Consider the following 16,061-nt stretch of genomic DNA (forward strand, 5'->3'; position numbering starts at 1 on the left):
AAGAACTTATGATTAAGTAATAACAAATGATTTTAAGTTAATCGCGAAATCAGCTGACCATCTCCTCTTGACCTCAGGCAGGAAAGCCTGAGTGTCCCTCCCAAATTTTAGAAGGAAAAAGTTTTAGTCACAGTAGTCACAGAACACACAATGCCCTTCTCTTGCCAGGGAAGACAAAAGCCCACTCAGAATGGGAAGTCGGAGAGGCTCCAAGGAGGAAAGAAGGGAAATTAACAGCTATGCTTCAACTGCAGTTGATGCTGTCATCCTAAATTTAGAAGAGGGTCTGAGCACAGACGTGAATAAGGAAACCTAGACAGTCGATTTAGTCATTGGAAGTGTTGCCTATATGTAAGTATCCATTAGAAAAGGTATGTATTGTGGTGTCTCAATGGGCATGGCTTTTGGATGAGTTATGGTATTTACCCTCCCTGGTAAAATGTAAAAAATCATGCTGGTGGAATTTTGTCTTAAGGAAAAATCCACACTTTTTTCTAAGGCTCAGTTTTTCGTCTTTACACAATATATGTGCTTAAGTTGTTCCAAATGGATGGGGGGAGGTGCCCCGGCTGCTTCGGTGTCCCCAGCACTCCACCTCTCCTCCTTTTTTAAAAAAAAATTAATTTATTTCTTTTATTGTATATACATTCAATCGCATTGTTTAGCTTACAATGTGAGCATTTCAATATGTGAACATTCTCCCCAGTCCTGTTGATCAAAATATCTTCAACCACCTCTCTTCCTGTGCCCCGTTTCCTCTGGGAAGCAGCTCTGCCCTCACTCAGGGTGATTCCTTGGAGCTATCAATCAAGCACCCTGCCCTCTGCCCTTACCAATCAGAGGGAATTTTCTCTGGGCCATGGTTATTTTCTCAGAGTGAGATATATGATCCAAGTTGGGGCAATCAGATTGATCCTCTGGGATTTTACATATGGACACAGGGAGAAAGAATCCCTTTCCTTAGGTCTATGAACCTGAAGCTGTCTGTTGCTACCCTGCTCTCTGGCTTCCCGGCTCCCCAGAAATGAAAGGTCGCCTGCCGAGGAGGAGAATGAGAAGCAGGTGTGAGGTAGTGAGTCCCTCTCGTAGTGTTTCAGGCTCTGGAGTCCTTGAACCCGGTTTTAGCCTTGCACTTCTCAGGTGCTTGAACAATAAAATCTCATCTCCTAGACTTTTTTCTCTTTTAATTATTAATGTATGGGGCCAGCAGGTGGCGTGGCGGTTGAGGTGTTGGACTCCTATGTGGCTGACCACGTTCGAGTCTTGGACCTGGTGGTTTGCTTTCTTACTTCTATCTCTCTCATCTGTCTCTGGTAAATGGAAAAACAATAATAAACAAAGGAGTACATCTTTTTAAAAGTAAATGTAAATTAGCTTGAGCAGGGCATCTTATTTGAAACCTAAAGCATCCCAAATTCTGACTCATGTGGGCTGCGCAGGACATGGGATTTCCAGATTTACCTGCGGGCCAGATTCTCCGGGAGCACCTTTTTCAGATCCATACGATTCTCCAGGAGGCCCCTGTATTAATTAGAACTGCGTCAAGTTTTATTAATTTTTTATTATTTTCACTTACACAGATTTTTATTCATTTGATTATTCTGTATATTCTGCCACTTCAAAATATGTTCAAATGAAGGAAGGAAACCTAGGAAGGAAATCTAGGAGGGAAATCTTCTTTAGGGGTATCGATTTAAAAATAGATGCCAAAAAGCAGATGCTGAGGAGAAATAATAAGAGTGAGGTGGCACGCATGGATGCAGTGCAAAGTCTTCAACTAGAAGTGACCATAAAGTAATCCTAGTGTAGCCGTGATCTGTGGCCAAATGCGATCACGTGGCAGCAATGGTAAGAGGTAAAGGCAGAACATACATGGACTAGGGAGGAAGTGCTACTGCAGGTGTCGCAGGAGCAGTTTGACTCTAAATGACTTACGGAGGGTCCAGGCGGTCCAGGTTCACCCATTGCCCCCTTGTCTCCCTTTTCACCCTTGAGTTCCTGCCATAAACACAATTCAACATTGTTAGAAATGGTCCACCAAGATTTCACTGATTATACTTGGAAAATTTCTCACTGTGTTCACATAACTGGGTTTATGAGGTACTAAATACACGTCACGTTAACCCAATCCAATAGACCTTCCCATGTCTCACATTTCCAATTTTACACCTGGGAACCCATATGCAAACTTTTTGTTGTTGTTGAGAGATTTTTGCTATAGGATGTGTGCACTAGCTGGAGAGACAAAGAGACAGAAAGTGAGAAATCACCCCTGAGGGAAGGATGATCACACCGCACCCATCTGTATTCTCCTCTCAGGATTCTGGGCATGCACGCACATGCATCTGGCCTGTTTCAAGGCGACTAGTCCAGGACTCGAACCACAGGTGGCCGTGTATGAGTCCAGCACCTTGAACACTACACCACCTGCTGGCCCCACAAACTTTTTTTTTTTTTTTAAGAAATCTTTTATGAATCAAACTACATTCAACTAATTTAGTTCCCGAATCAGTATTTTTCAGCAATTTGAACTAAAATTGCCACATGGGATTTGGCTTCTCTTGAGCGATACATGACAGCCACACAAGGAGCCAGCCCCTGAATCAGTTTTTCGTAAGCATAATCAGATCATTTCTAACATATTTTTACTTAGTTTTCAAAAACACTGAAATTATTTTCATTGGGATGAATTATCTCCTGTGTAAATGTGGCAGTGAGGTTTTGATTTATCACATTTTATTGATTACATTTTTCCCTGTGTAAGTCTTCTTTTGAGGGTGTCATTTTTTTCTTTTTCTAAACTTAATGATTGTTCTGGGTTTTAATTCTTGTATTAATTATTGTTCCAGATTTTAATTTTTCAATATAAGACTTTTAGAAAAATCATTTATTAGACAATAGATTTTAGACTTTATTAATTTGGCTTTGTCGACTGCCTCTTAAAAGTTTAGCTATCTTCCTTGGGATATTTTTTTTTCCCTCAGTCTTCAATGTGAGTAATTGTTTCGGTCATATCAAACTTGACCAAGTTTTGTTCGAACTCTTGTTAGTTTTGTTTTGATCATTTCTATAGTAAAAAATCAGTTGTATTTGGGATGACAGCTAAGGGGTTGTTTTTGGCATAATGAAAGTGTTCTAAAATCCACAAAGCTCTGTGAATATACTAAAAGCCACGGCATTGTACACTAAATAAGCGAATTTTGTAGTATGTGAGTTATAGCTTAACAAAGCTGTTAAAAATTAATTATAGCTAAAACCTATGAACCGCATACATTAGAATGGTATATTTTATGGCATGCGAATTACATGTTGATCAAGGTATTATTTATTTTTTGATGTTTTTTAAATTTAACTTTATTTATTTACTTTATTTTGACCAGAGAGAGACAGAATGAAAGAGAGAGGGACAGTAAGAAAGCAAGCCACCAGGTCCAGGACTTGAACCGTGCTTGGCCATGTGGGAGTCCAGCACCTTTAACCAGCACACCACCTGCAGGCCCTGATCAAGGTATTATTTTAAGGACTTAATTATAAGTTTAGTGGAGAAGGGTGGGTTCCGTTTATTTCTTAGTCAATTCACAAGAAAATTGCCAGCTACTCTCTCCCTGCTCATCCCCTGCCCAGATCACGCCAGGGGCCGAGATCAGTATATGTTATTTCACATTCACTGCTCTGAGCAGTTGGTTCAGTTCATACCTGTTCCTCCTGGCACCCCACTTCAAGAGCGAGAAGCAAATGTTATTGTCAAAATGGCAAGTTCATTGTGTCCTTGGTGAGACGTGGGAGTCCCACTGTCCTTAGGGTTACAGCTACAGGGTTACAATGTCCCATTTGACTGCGATGCCACTCCACTCATATCTTTGGGTCACTACCATCCAGTTGGATCAGGCCACGCATAATTTTGTGAACATTATTTCAAAGTACTCACTGAATACCAGTTCTGTGTTAGGGACAGAGAGAGGGAATGGGGGTGCACGGGGGAAAAACCAGACTCGGACTCTACCTTTAAAACTCTTGGGAGTCGCTGGTCTCAGATCTTCCCTGTCTAACATGTTCAAGTTGATGATGGAGGATGGGACGGGGAAGAACCTAGAGGTTCAGGCTAGCTGAGGGGCTGCCTGAGCTGGGCTCAGGACAGAGCTTGTAACGAGGTCAAGAATCACAGGAAATGGGAAGGCAGATCCCAACGACCAAACTGTCAAATTGCAGTTACCGTTTTGTTATACGGGGCGATTAGTGTCACAATAACTGTTCCTGGTGGTCCTGGGGGTCCCATTAATCCTTTGACACCCTAAAGACAAACAAATACACCCAAGGATGAGAAACTAAACACATCGCCAATATTTCAACTTTACTCTGTTAGAAAGATCTATTTTTCCTTTTAACTCTCATGGAAGAAGATGGAGCAAATGAAAATGCATTGATTTTAACTTGGCAGGTCAAAAAACTATCTCTGCTGATACAGTGTGGAGCTTGAATTACCCGCTCTCCTTTTTGTCCCATCACATTATCGCCCATATGACCCTGTAAGAAAACAAAAACAAAATTTAGAAAGTGCATAACTGTTATAAACCCTGTAGGTGACAACATTTATAACTGAACGTTTATATTTTAGTTTTTATTTTAGAGTGATAGGGCGGTTTAGTTATTCCTTAGAGCAGAACTGTAATAGGTTTCTTTATTCTTTATTTTTTTGGAGAGATTTTTGCTATAGGGCACGTGTAGTCACCAGAGAGACAGAAAGTGAGAAATCATGCCCCAGGGGGCTGACCATGCCACAGTCCCTTCTCCTCTGTTCTCCTCCTGGATCTTGGGCACACATGGACACGTGCCTGGCATGAGTTTGAAGCCACCAGGTCTGACTTCAACCACAGTAGGCCATGTGGGAATCCAGTGATGTAACTACACCATCTTTTGGTCTCCAATATATTTCTTTTAAAGCAGAGATTTTTGAGGTGCAGAGAGTTTTGATGGGACCAGCATAATGGCATAATGGCATAATGGCTATGTCACTGGACTCCCATGTAGTCAACTGTGGTGAGAGTTCTGGACCCACTGGCTTAAACTCACGCTGGGCATGCATGCGTGCCCAGGATCCTGAGAGGAGAATGGAAAAGAGATTGTGGCGTGGCCATCCCCCGTGAGGGGTGATTTCTTGCTTTCTGTCTCTCTGTCTCTGTCTTTCTGGCAAGCGCATGCAACCTATAGCAAAATTTTCTTTAAAAAAAAAAGAAAGAAAGAAATTTTAAAGGATATTTTACATTTTACTTAAAATGGCAAATGAGACACAGGTGGCGGGAGGTTCTGGATGAGGGTGGGATTACAGAAATGGAAAGTTATGGTTTAGGAATCCCTACCCTTCATCCCTGAAAGACCTTTTTATAACTGAATTCTACCAGGGATCAAGTTACTGAAGCGCTACAGAAGGGAAAGAATGACCAGCGGCTCTCCCTTCCCTGCTGGGAAAGCCTTGGAGGTCCAGAGAGGTGCCCAGTGGTGACCCATGTGAAGAATTAGCCCTGGTTTGGCTTTGGATTGGCTAGTGCGTTCTCGTTCATACAACACATGCATAGTACCCTACCTTGGGTCCTGTAGGTCCCATGGCTCCTGGAAAGCCCTAGAAAAATTCGCAAAGTAAAGTTACACCAGAAAATGCAGATACCAGAAGACTCTTTCACTCTAATCACTTTATCATTTTATAGACCCTCTAACAATGGTGACTTCATACTCACCAAGAATCCTGGTGGGCCAGGTGGGCCAACAGGCCCAGGAAAACCTGGGGGACCTGGCAAACCCTTTAAGGGAATAAGAATAAGTTTACTTCCTGTTTAAGAACAATGTCGATGAATTAAATGTATTAAGCTATTTTAATAAAGTAACTACAGTAAATGTCAAAAAGCGTGTTGCCATGGTACCAGACTGCCAGGGCTGTCCTATGACTGTTTCCAAGATGACCAGAGCATCTGGTTTATTTACGACGTTTTTAAAACCTCACTCTCTCTTTCCCCTATAGCTCCGTCCCCTCCCCTCCCTCCGGTACCCTACTCTAACCTTAGGGCCTGGTACCTGCTCTCCCGCTGCCTACAATCCTCTCTTCCCAGATATCTCTAGGACTCATTTCCTCTCCCTTTTCTTATGTTTACCCCAGTGTCCTCTTACCCATGGACCTTCCCTGCCTGTCCAGCTGAAAGTTCCACTCACGTTCCACCCCAGGCACTTCCTGTCTTTCTTGTCTGCGTTATTTCTCTCCTTAGCAGTGTGATCAGTCCCACAGGGAGTGCTTTATTCTCGCTTTCTCTCCCTGTTGCTCTCTGTCTCTGGCAAACGCACGTACCGTCTGGTAATTTTCTTTTTTTTTTTTAAAGGCATAATTCTGATTAATCAACCAAGTACTTGGGGGGCATAGGTCTATCAAAAAATCCTATCACCAAGTAAAGCACACTTGATCTCAAAGTTAGCTGTATCTCTGTAGAGCGTAACTATTCCCTGGAGACGCTCCTTGCATCTAGTCGAGCTTCAGACTTAAGACGAGAGTAAAAGACACATGTGCAAAGTCATTGTTCTCTCTCAGCATCCTGTAGTTTCTTATAACGAAGTGAACGCGGTAGAATGAAATGAGGCAGACACATAATGGAGCGAGTATGACTGTCATTTAAGGTGCCCCTGAGAGAGGAAGGCATATGGGAGGGAGAAGGGGGAGGGGTGAGAGACAGGGCGGAGATGGAAAATGGTTGGCACTTCTCTGCCACGCCTTACCTGGAATCCTGGAGCTCCCGGCAACCCAGGGTCACCTTTTCCATCAAATTCTCTAGCTTCCCCTTTAGCAGGAGCACCCTTGAAAATGAAGAAGTTGATGCAACATAATCGATGTTAGATTTTCAAAACCCCTTTAAATGCTTTTTCAAGATCATACTGTCTCAAGGATGCAAGTGCTTTCTGTGATATATATTTAGAGAAGTGATTTGGAATTTTGTAATTATTCCATTATGAAGAATTCAAAACATTTTTCTATTTTCTAAAATTAAAAAAAAAAATGTCCTGTGGGAAAAAGATACAGAGATAACAAATCATTTCCCAAGACACCAAAATTAGTAGCAATTTGTAACTTAGAATGCAGGGCCTGAAATTGGTTTTCTTCTCCTAGATCCTATGTCCTTTAAAAAAAGATTCAAAACCGTATCCTTAAGACCCATGTATAAGGATAGCCAGAAGGAGCCATTCCATAGGAAGACATATCATGCCTCAATCATGGTTTCTGAACCATAAGCCTGGATTACGATGTCTGATATCTCATAATTTAACAGAAGTCCTCTCCATACATATGATTAGAGATTTAAAATGAGAATTTTCGAGCAATGACTCACCTTTTCCCCTTTCAATCCTTTAGTACCCTAGGAAAAAACAGCACATTAACAACTAGAGGCAAGTCAAACACCCAGTGCTTCTGCTTCCTCCTTTTGGATTCAGCCTCCTGTTGGCACTGCGTATTTCCCACTGGCTTTTTTTTTTTTAATTAACTTTATTTATTATTATTATTTTCTAGTTTTGATCAGAGAGAAACAGAGAGAGAGGGAAAGTGAGAAAGCAAGTCACCAGGTCCGGGACTTGAACTGTGGTCAGCCATGTGGGAGTCCAGTGTCCTTAACCACCACACCAACTGCCAGCCTCCCATCCCGCTGGCTTTTAGTGCTCAGCGTCTCTATTTAAACAAGGAAAGGCAGTCTCCCCCCCTCTCTCAGCCACCCCTGCCCAGCGCCGTGCTGTCTCTCGTCTCACCTTCCGAGTTCCTACTCTGTCCGCTCCAACTCATTTTTCAGGTCCATTTCTACCTCCTGCCTCCATCCTGCCATGGAAATATCTTTTGCTAAGCCTTTGAGTTGCTAAAACTATTGTCGAAATATCCGTCTCAGCTTATCAGGGCTCTCACAGCATTAGAGAGCCTCTGCCACTCCCTACCAAGCAGGGGAAGCTAGGAGGTGGAAGTAGGAAGGGGGTTTGGAGCATCTGCCTCTGGCTAGACAGAGAAACTGGTCTGGGCAGAGAAATCCCCCCTCGAGGTTAAGGAGGCAGATTTCCAGTGGGGAGTGTCTAGTGGATTAAGCCGCATTTGCTAGAACCAAGGAGATGGACCAGTGAGTCATTGGACAGAGCCAATGAGATGAGACCCACCAGTGGGTCCAGCCAATGGTCGACCAACACGACCTGGGTTAAAAAGTTGTCAACCTCGCAGAACGGAACTGCCAGGCCTTTGGAGCCACTCTGTCTGCACAGGCCTGCTCCTACCTCTTAGAGTACTCTTTCACTTCTAGTTAATAAACTACCCTTTCCTTCCACTACTGGTGTGTTTTCTTCAATTCTTTGTCCGAAACCCCGAGGACCTGTATTTCATCACGGACACCATCCCAACGCACTTCTACCATAACAGAGGTTTCTTGGACTTCCGTAATGGTCCCCTCCGGGTTTTAGTCCTACTGCCAGAGCTGTTCCTTGCAGCCTCATCCTCCTTGACCTAGACATTACATACTGAGTCCCATGGCCTTTTTCTCCTCCCTCTTACTCTTTTTCTATTTTTTAAGAGAGATTTTTGCTATAGGGCGCATGTGCTCGCCAGAGAGACAAACACACATACAGAGAGAGAGACACACACAGAGAGAGAGACAGAAAACAAAAAATGGCTTCCTGGGGTAGAGGGTGGCCAGCCACAATCCCTTCTCCTTCATTCTCCTCTCAAGATCTTGGGCACACACGCACATACAACTGGTGTGTTTTAAGCCACTGGGTCCGGGACTTGAACCGTGGTCAACTACATGGAAGTCCAGAAATGGAACCATGATGCCATCTGCTGGTCCCTCCTCTCACTCTTTGAACTGCTATGAGCCCCAGGCTCTCCTTAGAGCAAATCCAACTGCCTGTTACATGTCTCCATGTGGAAGCCTCAAAAGTAAAATAAGGTCTCCACGTCGAAACCTGCACTCATAATGCACTTTTTTATTCATTCCCTAGTAGTTGAACGACTGTTATTGGCTGCCCCAGACTCCCCCCAGGTCGTGACAGGTTACCATACGAGGCCGTACGGGAGAGCCCACTCTCATTCGCACTCTGTCTTGGATGGGGAATTAGAAATGCAAACCTACCGAGACCCCAGGGTAGCCTGGTGCTCCTGAAAATCCTGGAAACCCTCGCTCACCCTGGAAGATACAAGAAGTTTGGCATCATTGTTAGTTGTTCTGGAAGAGCCTATTCACACGTGTTCTTGCTTCTCTTTTCCCACCTTGCAGCGATAAATCTAGACAAAGTAACCTAAATTCCCTATGGCTACTGGGTCATGAGGCTGAAGGCCAGGAAATCATTATCTTAATTGAAATCAGGATTAGACTCTACTGTTTCTCAAATTGTGCATAAATGGCAAAGTCTAATTGTGCCAAGAACTTTTTAATTGCTGTTCCTTTGAAACTCGAGTAATTAGTTCATTCATGGCCACAATCCTGAGCAAAGGGAGAGCTGAGATGGAAAACAAAAGGAGGCGAGTGAACGTTGGAAAGCCCAGTCATCCCTCTCCAACGACTAATTTTGCACTCAAGGCTTTGGTTCCGGATGGATATACACAACCTGAGACGAAAGTTGCAGCTGGGCCCGCAGTTATCTTTTTGTGGGACAACATGGGAGAAAGTCTTTCGGAGACAATTAGAAAGCAAAGAATAACGAGAATGAACATGGGGAGGTGTCTGGTTCAAAATGTGACGGTTGGTTCTGCTTTTCAAAATACTTTAAGGAAAGCCTCTCTCTGTATTATTGCTACTTTTTCTGGATTTATTCATTCAGCAGAACATTCCTGAATCATCTTCTGGGCAAAAGTATGTACCTTAGAGCCATTGCATCCTGGTAAACCGGGAAGTCCGTAAGGCCCCGGATTGCCGGGGGTGCCCTGGAAGGAGAGCAAGCTGCAATGAGCAGGTGTAATCACGAGGCCCCGGGGTCAGGACCAGCCTGAACCCAAGAGCAAAGATGCAGTCATTTAAATAGCTACTAACCTGGAAACAAGTCTGTGAATAGTTAACATTGTGCTAGATACACTTTTAAAAGATAGCAAACAAAACAGGCTATATAAAATGAAGACTGATGAAGTGATATTTTAGATAAAAACAAAAGGCATTTCTATATCAAATGGAGTCCCTTAACATGTGAGGAAAGAAAGGAAGAGAGGAGTAAGAGGTGTGAAATATCTGCTTCTGGCTAGAGAAACTGGTCCAGGCAGAAAATTCCCCTCTCAAGGTTAGGGAGGCAGATTTCCGGGGTGGGGGGGTGTCTAGCTGATTCAGCCACATGTGGTAGAACCGATGAGATGGGTCAGCGGCTCCAGCCACGATGGACAGGGCACAGTGTACAGAGGTACCCACAGTCAGGTGCTGCTGAAGGGCTACGTTCTGAGGCCGAGATACATTCTGAGAAATGTGGGGTCAGGTTTTGTCATTGTGCAAACAGCTCACAGTGCCCATACACAGACCTTGGCAGTGTAGACTACCACACACCTAGGCTACACGGGACAGCCTAGTGCCACCACGGTTGTATCTGCAGTCCGGTGCTCTCCAAAATGCTGTTACACAGAGCTTGTCTGATTTTTTATTGTTCTTTACTACTAAACAGGGTCATTCTACTCCGTTCTACTCTACGCTGCTTATACTTCTGAAAAGATGACGTGAACTCCGGGCTCAAACATACTATGTCATTCTATGGCACCATCTGCTTTATGTAACAAGTGTATCAGGGCACCTTTCCTTGTGCTACTGTCTCAACAGCCTTAGTGAAATGAGCTTAATTCAAAATTTTTGCAACTATATATTTTCCCCATTACTTACTGGAAGTCCAGGAGGGCCTGAAAATCCTGGTAACCCGGTTAATCCCTGAAGACACAGAAAGAGGACAGGGATGGGGAATATAGTTAAAAAAGGTTCAACCTAGAAGCATAAAATTATGTATCATAACAATAATCTCTTCCTGCAACTGTAATTACGAGGAGCTGAAAGTGATTTGAAAAATAAGCCAAAGGTTTGACAAGCCATTGTAGATCACATAACTTAAAAAGGGGTGATTAAGGTTGATTTCAGATTCTTTTTTTTTTTTTAAGAGAGATTTTTGCTATAGGACATCTGTGCTCACTGGAGAGACAAAGAGAGAGAGAGACAGAAAGCAAGAAATCACCCCCCAGAGGGATGGACATGTTACAATCCCTTCTCCACTGTTCTCCTCTCAGGGTTTTGGGCATGCATGCACATACACCCAACATGAATTTCAAGCCTCCGGGTCCAGGATTCAAACTACTATCAGCCATGTGGGAGTCCAGTGATGTAACCATTACGCCATCTGCTGGTCCCAGCTTCTTGATTCCTTTTCAAGGCATACTTTGCACATGGCAAATGCTCCAGGCTTCTACGAGCAGCTACTGCGGTGCACCTCTGCGTCCCCACCATCCCATCACACCTGGCATCTCCTCCACCCCGGAGGTTCCTCATGCCCGGTCCCCGTCCGTTAACACCCCGCCTCCAACACGGTAAGCACTGTTCTGACTTCTACCTTTGTGGACTCGTGTTACCCGCCTTTGAGGTCCATCCATGGAACCGCACACCAAGTACTCCTTTCTGACATTTGGACAACTTACATGGCGTCGAGTTGACCTTTTTAAAAAGAGAGTGTCCACCAGACAATCAACAGAGACAGGCTGGACTACTAACCCTCACTCCTTTGGGACCGGTGAGTCCTGGAAGTCCTGGAGAGCCCTAGATCCAAGTGGAAAAAAGAGAAGGTTAACATTGTGAAAATGATTTGGCACGAGGAAACCCACACACCGGCAGCCTCGGTCTTCTTCACATGCCACACGACTTGGCTTTTGTGATTATTTTATTGTTCATGAGGTTCAATGGCTTTCTTATTTCATGAGCTAAAATATTTATGAGAAAAGACAAACGAAAGTGCATTGAAACCCTTGCTACCTGGAGGAGAGATGCCAGCATCAGCTGAGAGCTTGTGAGAAATGAGGCTCAGCTCTCCCGCACATCCCAGACCTATTGACCGAGACTCTGCATTTCCACCTGATTCCGTGCCCAGCAGGGCCTGTGACACGCTGCTCTCAAAGCTCCGCATTAGCCAGACAGCTGCTTAGGTCTGATAAGAACGAACAGCACGATTACAAAGGCGGACGACAGCGGCGGCCGATAGTTCTGTGCATGAGAAACAGCAGAATACCGAAATGTACCTGACGGACACACGCCACTAAACAGCAAAGGACAGGAGATAAACTTGCTCTGGACACCTCGTGAATACCATGTGGAGACCCTGTTTCCTGGGGAATAACCTCAAATGGAGACTGTTTTAACTAGGTCACTTGGTGTAAAAGTTCCATTGTCCAAAAGCTCTTTGGTCATTCTGGAGAGTTTCCATGTGCTTTGGTATTTTTGATGATTTGAGAAAACTCTTGTTGTTCCAGAGTTTGCTGAGATTGGACTGCCCCGGCCAAAGACAGCCTTTCCTGTCTGAGGGGAGTTCCTGGGTGCACGGCCCTGTTCAAGGCTGTCTTCCTTCTCTGGGAACGTGGTTTGTGGGATGCAGAAGGCAGATGAGAGACTTGCAGGTTTTCCTTCCCCGTGGCAAATGTCCTCATTCAAAAAATATTTTAAATGAAGATAAGAAACGTAAATATTTGAAAAATCTTTTTTGGTAGGCTTTAGTATTTTCTAGTTGTCTTTGGTCAGATTATATGCAGCTTCCTCTATAGTTACACTTTAAAATATGAGCCTGTGGAGCCAGCTGTGGTGAAGGAGTGGTAATACAACATTCTGCGACACTGAAGCCACACAGGAAGGTCTCAGGTTCATGTCCTGCGGTCTCCCTGTGCGCACAGGTGCCCGTGTGTGCCTGTGGTCCTGGCTGGCTGGGGGCGGATCACAGCATGAAGGACCTCTTAGGGTGCGTGTCTCTTTCTTTCTCATGGAAGAAACAAATAAATACACTTTAAACACAGCACACAGATTTCCCGGATTAATTTTAAGGAATGTGTGCATATCCTGTAACCTGCACTCACGTAACCATAATAGTTCCCAGCTATTGTTTTCATGTATTGCTGCATTTATAAAGAAGTGCCAAAAGGAACCAAGCGGAGTGGGGTATAGAGAACAAGGGAAAAAGAAAGTCGACGTGAGGCCGATGTCCGTCCAGGGCTTTCCAGTGACGTGGAGGAAAGTCTGAGGCCACGCCCTGCAGGAAGGTCATGGACTATCCAGACACTGTCCAGAATCCCAACGGCTTTTCCAAGAGGAAGGCCAGAAGAAGGAATGCATCCATGCATACTGCAGACCTGGAAAGAGCAGAATTCCCGGAAAACAGCGAGGCTTCATATCTTTAAACTCTAGGTGTGGATTTCATTTCTTTGGTTACGGGAGTTGGAATCTGGCATCATACATGTCACATATGAAGGAGTTGGATCCTACATTGCTGACCAGGTGGTTCAAGTCCCAGACCAGATAGCTTGGGAACCATGCCAGGCGCATGTGCGTGCATGCCCAAAATCTCGAAAAGAAGAAGAGACAGAGGAGAAGGGATTGTGGTGTGATCTTTCTGCATGGCGAGGGGAGGTGCCTTTTCCTCTCCCTCTTTGTCTCTCTGTCATTCTATAGTGGCCACGCACACGCACGCGCACACACACACACACACACACGCACACACACACGCACACACACACACGCGTGCACACACACACACACACACACACTCTCTAGCAAAACAGAAAGAGAGGAAAAACACAAAAATAAATTTATACGTGGTCTCTGTTCCCAGGTCCCAGCACAAAATCCCTTGTCACCTTCTGAGTGGGACAGGTACTAAGAGCACGTTTTGTTCTGTTATTGGTCCTTACACCACCTTCTGACTCAGAGCTGCCCAGTCCTTTGGAGTGTCCTGGGTAACAGGAGTCTTCTGTTCTAATGAGGTGACTCTTGGTGAGTTCTGGGATGGGAGCTGGTCCTCAGAAAGGTCAGCCAGGACCAGAATCTTAGCACTGTCACCTCCATCTCCCACATCCGGGAGGGGACAGGAGCTGGAGACTGCTTGAGAAACTACCATGCCCATGTGACAAAGCGTCCATCAAACCCCTGAAGTGTGCAGCTGGGAGAGCTTCTGGGTTGATGAGCCATCGCATCCCGGGAGGGACTCCGTCATCTTCTGCAGGGGACTCATCTAGACAGAGGAGATGTTCACCTGTGTCTTGTGTCATCCTCCCTATAGAACCGGGCTGTGTGCTTCCCTGAGTCCTGTGAGCCATGGGAGCAAATCAGTAACCCTGAGGAGGAGTCGTGGGAACCCCGTGGGACAGGAGGGGGCCAACTGGGACCCCTACTCTTGTGACCGGCATCAGTAGTGGGGCGGTCTGCCGGGATGAGCCCTGAGCTGTGGGTCTCTGCTAATTCCAGTTCGTGAAGATGTGTCATATTTCAATGTAGGCCACCTCGTTGGTGTCCGAGTGCTGGAGAAACAGTCGGTGCGAGAAAACTCCCCACACAGTACAAACCGGCTTTGAACTCTGATGCTGCCACCTGCTTGCTGCGTGACCCAGGACACATGACATACGTGCTCTTTGTATGGAGAGACAAATGGAGACTGTGATGAGTCACCACTGTCACGATGACGGGATCGACATGAGGAGCACATGAGGCGCGATGTGGACCAGGAAGGCCCATGCCTGGCACAGAGCACGCAGGCAGCAAATCGGCTTCATCATGTGAACACCCCACACGCTACTCTAATACGTATGCCAACACATTGTGAAGTTTGAAAACTCCTGCTTAGGTCAGTTGTGATGATCTTTCATAAGTTCCTAGCTAGCTCACGCTGGGGCCGGCATGCGGGTGACAGAATGTGAGTGTGTGAGCGGCCAGGCTTACGTCTAGCTAATGTCCGCAGCAGGAAAGAGCAATCAGCAAAATCCAGGGGTTATGCGGTTACCGAGCAAATCCTCCAGGGTATTTATTGAAACAAAGCCCTTCGTTGCATCACAGACTTTAGGATAGAAACATGTGATGGGCGCGAAGGGCAGAGGGCTCTGGTAAGAACCTGAGGAACCTGATGTTTAAGGGACCAGCTGAGAAAGACGAGCCCGTGAGGGCGGGAAGCGATTAGGGAGAGGAGGCTCCCAGGAACAGAGACGACCGTTTGCAGGCGAAGAGAGTGAGCGGCGTCCTCTGAAACAGGGAGGGTGCAGTGGGACGGAGACTCGGTGGTAGCCATTGGCGTCGGCCATCGGAAGGCCATTGTACACTTTCGCACAAGTGTTTTCAGACAAGAGGGGCAGAAGGCAAGTTGCTGTCTAATTAGTGAGTAGCTGCACTGTGCTCTGCATGTTGAGCTTTCCTTTTAAAAAGCCTGGGGCTACAGACCCGCAATTGGTGTACTGACTATGTCGCTATGACTCCCATGTAGTCGACCATGGTTCTAGTCCCAGACCCAGTGGCTTCAACACACTGAGCGCATGTGCGTGCGTGCCCAAGATTCTGAGAGGAGAATAGAGGAGAAGGGATCGCGGCGTGGCCATCCTCCCTGGGGAGTGATTTCTCACTTTCTGTCTCTGTCTCTCTCTGTCTTTCTGGTGAGTGCACATGCCCTATAGCAAAAACTTCTCTCTCTCTCTTTTAAAACTATTTATTTAATTTAATTTGTTATTATTATTTCTTTAATTTGATCAGAGAGACAGAGAAAAAGGGAAAGGAAGAAAGCAAGCCGCCAGGTCCAGGACTCGAACCACAGTCAGCTATGTGGGAATCCAGCGTCTTTAACCACCATGCCACTTGCTGGCACCAGCAAAAACCTCTCTCTTAAAGAAAAAAAAAGCTTAGAATCTGATGGGAGAGACACACAAGCTCCCACCCTGTAGGAGCTTCTGGTGTGTTGATAAAGGGTTCAAAAAAAAAAAAAAAGCCTGGGGCTACACTCATAGTCTAGAGGTTAAGGGAGCAGGACCCCACGTGGCCACCGCAGTGGCTTTGAACACGTACCCCGGGAAAAGAGTGGGGGCCAAA

General features: G+C 45.3%; 1 protein-coding gene across 1 annotated transcript in view; it reads right to left on the bottom strand.

The window, feature by feature from the left end:
* COL4A3 (collagen type IV alpha 3 chain) overlaps nt 1-16,061 on the bottom strand; it is a 96,040-nt gene that overhangs the window by 67,270 nt on the left and 12,709 nt on the right. The window contains exons 4-15 of the mRNA XM_006141982.2: nt 11,730-11,774; nt 10,857-10,901; nt 9,863-9,925; nt 9,135-9,188; nt 7,365-7,391; nt 6,757-6,834; nt 5,733-5,795; nt 5,582-5,617; nt 4,483-4,524; nt 4,214-4,291; nt 1,936-1,998; nt 1,462-1,521 (exon numbers count right to left, since the gene is read on the bottom strand). Coding sequence (XP_006142044.1) covers nt 1,462-1,521; nt 1,936-1,998; nt 4,214-4,291; nt 4,483-4,524; nt 5,582-5,617; nt 5,733-5,795; nt 6,757-6,834; nt 7,365-7,391; nt 9,135-9,188; nt 9,863-9,925; nt 10,857-10,901; nt 11,730-11,774 — 654 coding nt within the window. The remainder of the gene's footprint in view (nt 1-1,461; nt 1,522-1,935; nt 1,999-4,213; nt 4,292-4,482; nt 4,525-5,581; nt 5,618-5,732; nt 5,796-6,756; nt 6,835-7,364; nt 7,392-9,134; nt 9,189-9,862; nt 9,926-10,856; nt 10,902-11,729; nt 11,775-16,061) is intronic.

This window comes from Tupaia chinensis, unplaced genomic scaffold (assembly GCF_000334495.1).
Source record: "Tupaia chinensis unplaced genomic scaffold, TupChi_1.0 Scaffold000066_1, whole genome shotgun sequence".
Taxonomy (NCBI): domain Eukaryota; kingdom Metazoa; phylum Chordata; class Mammalia; order Scandentia; family Tupaiidae; genus Tupaia; species Tupaia belangeri.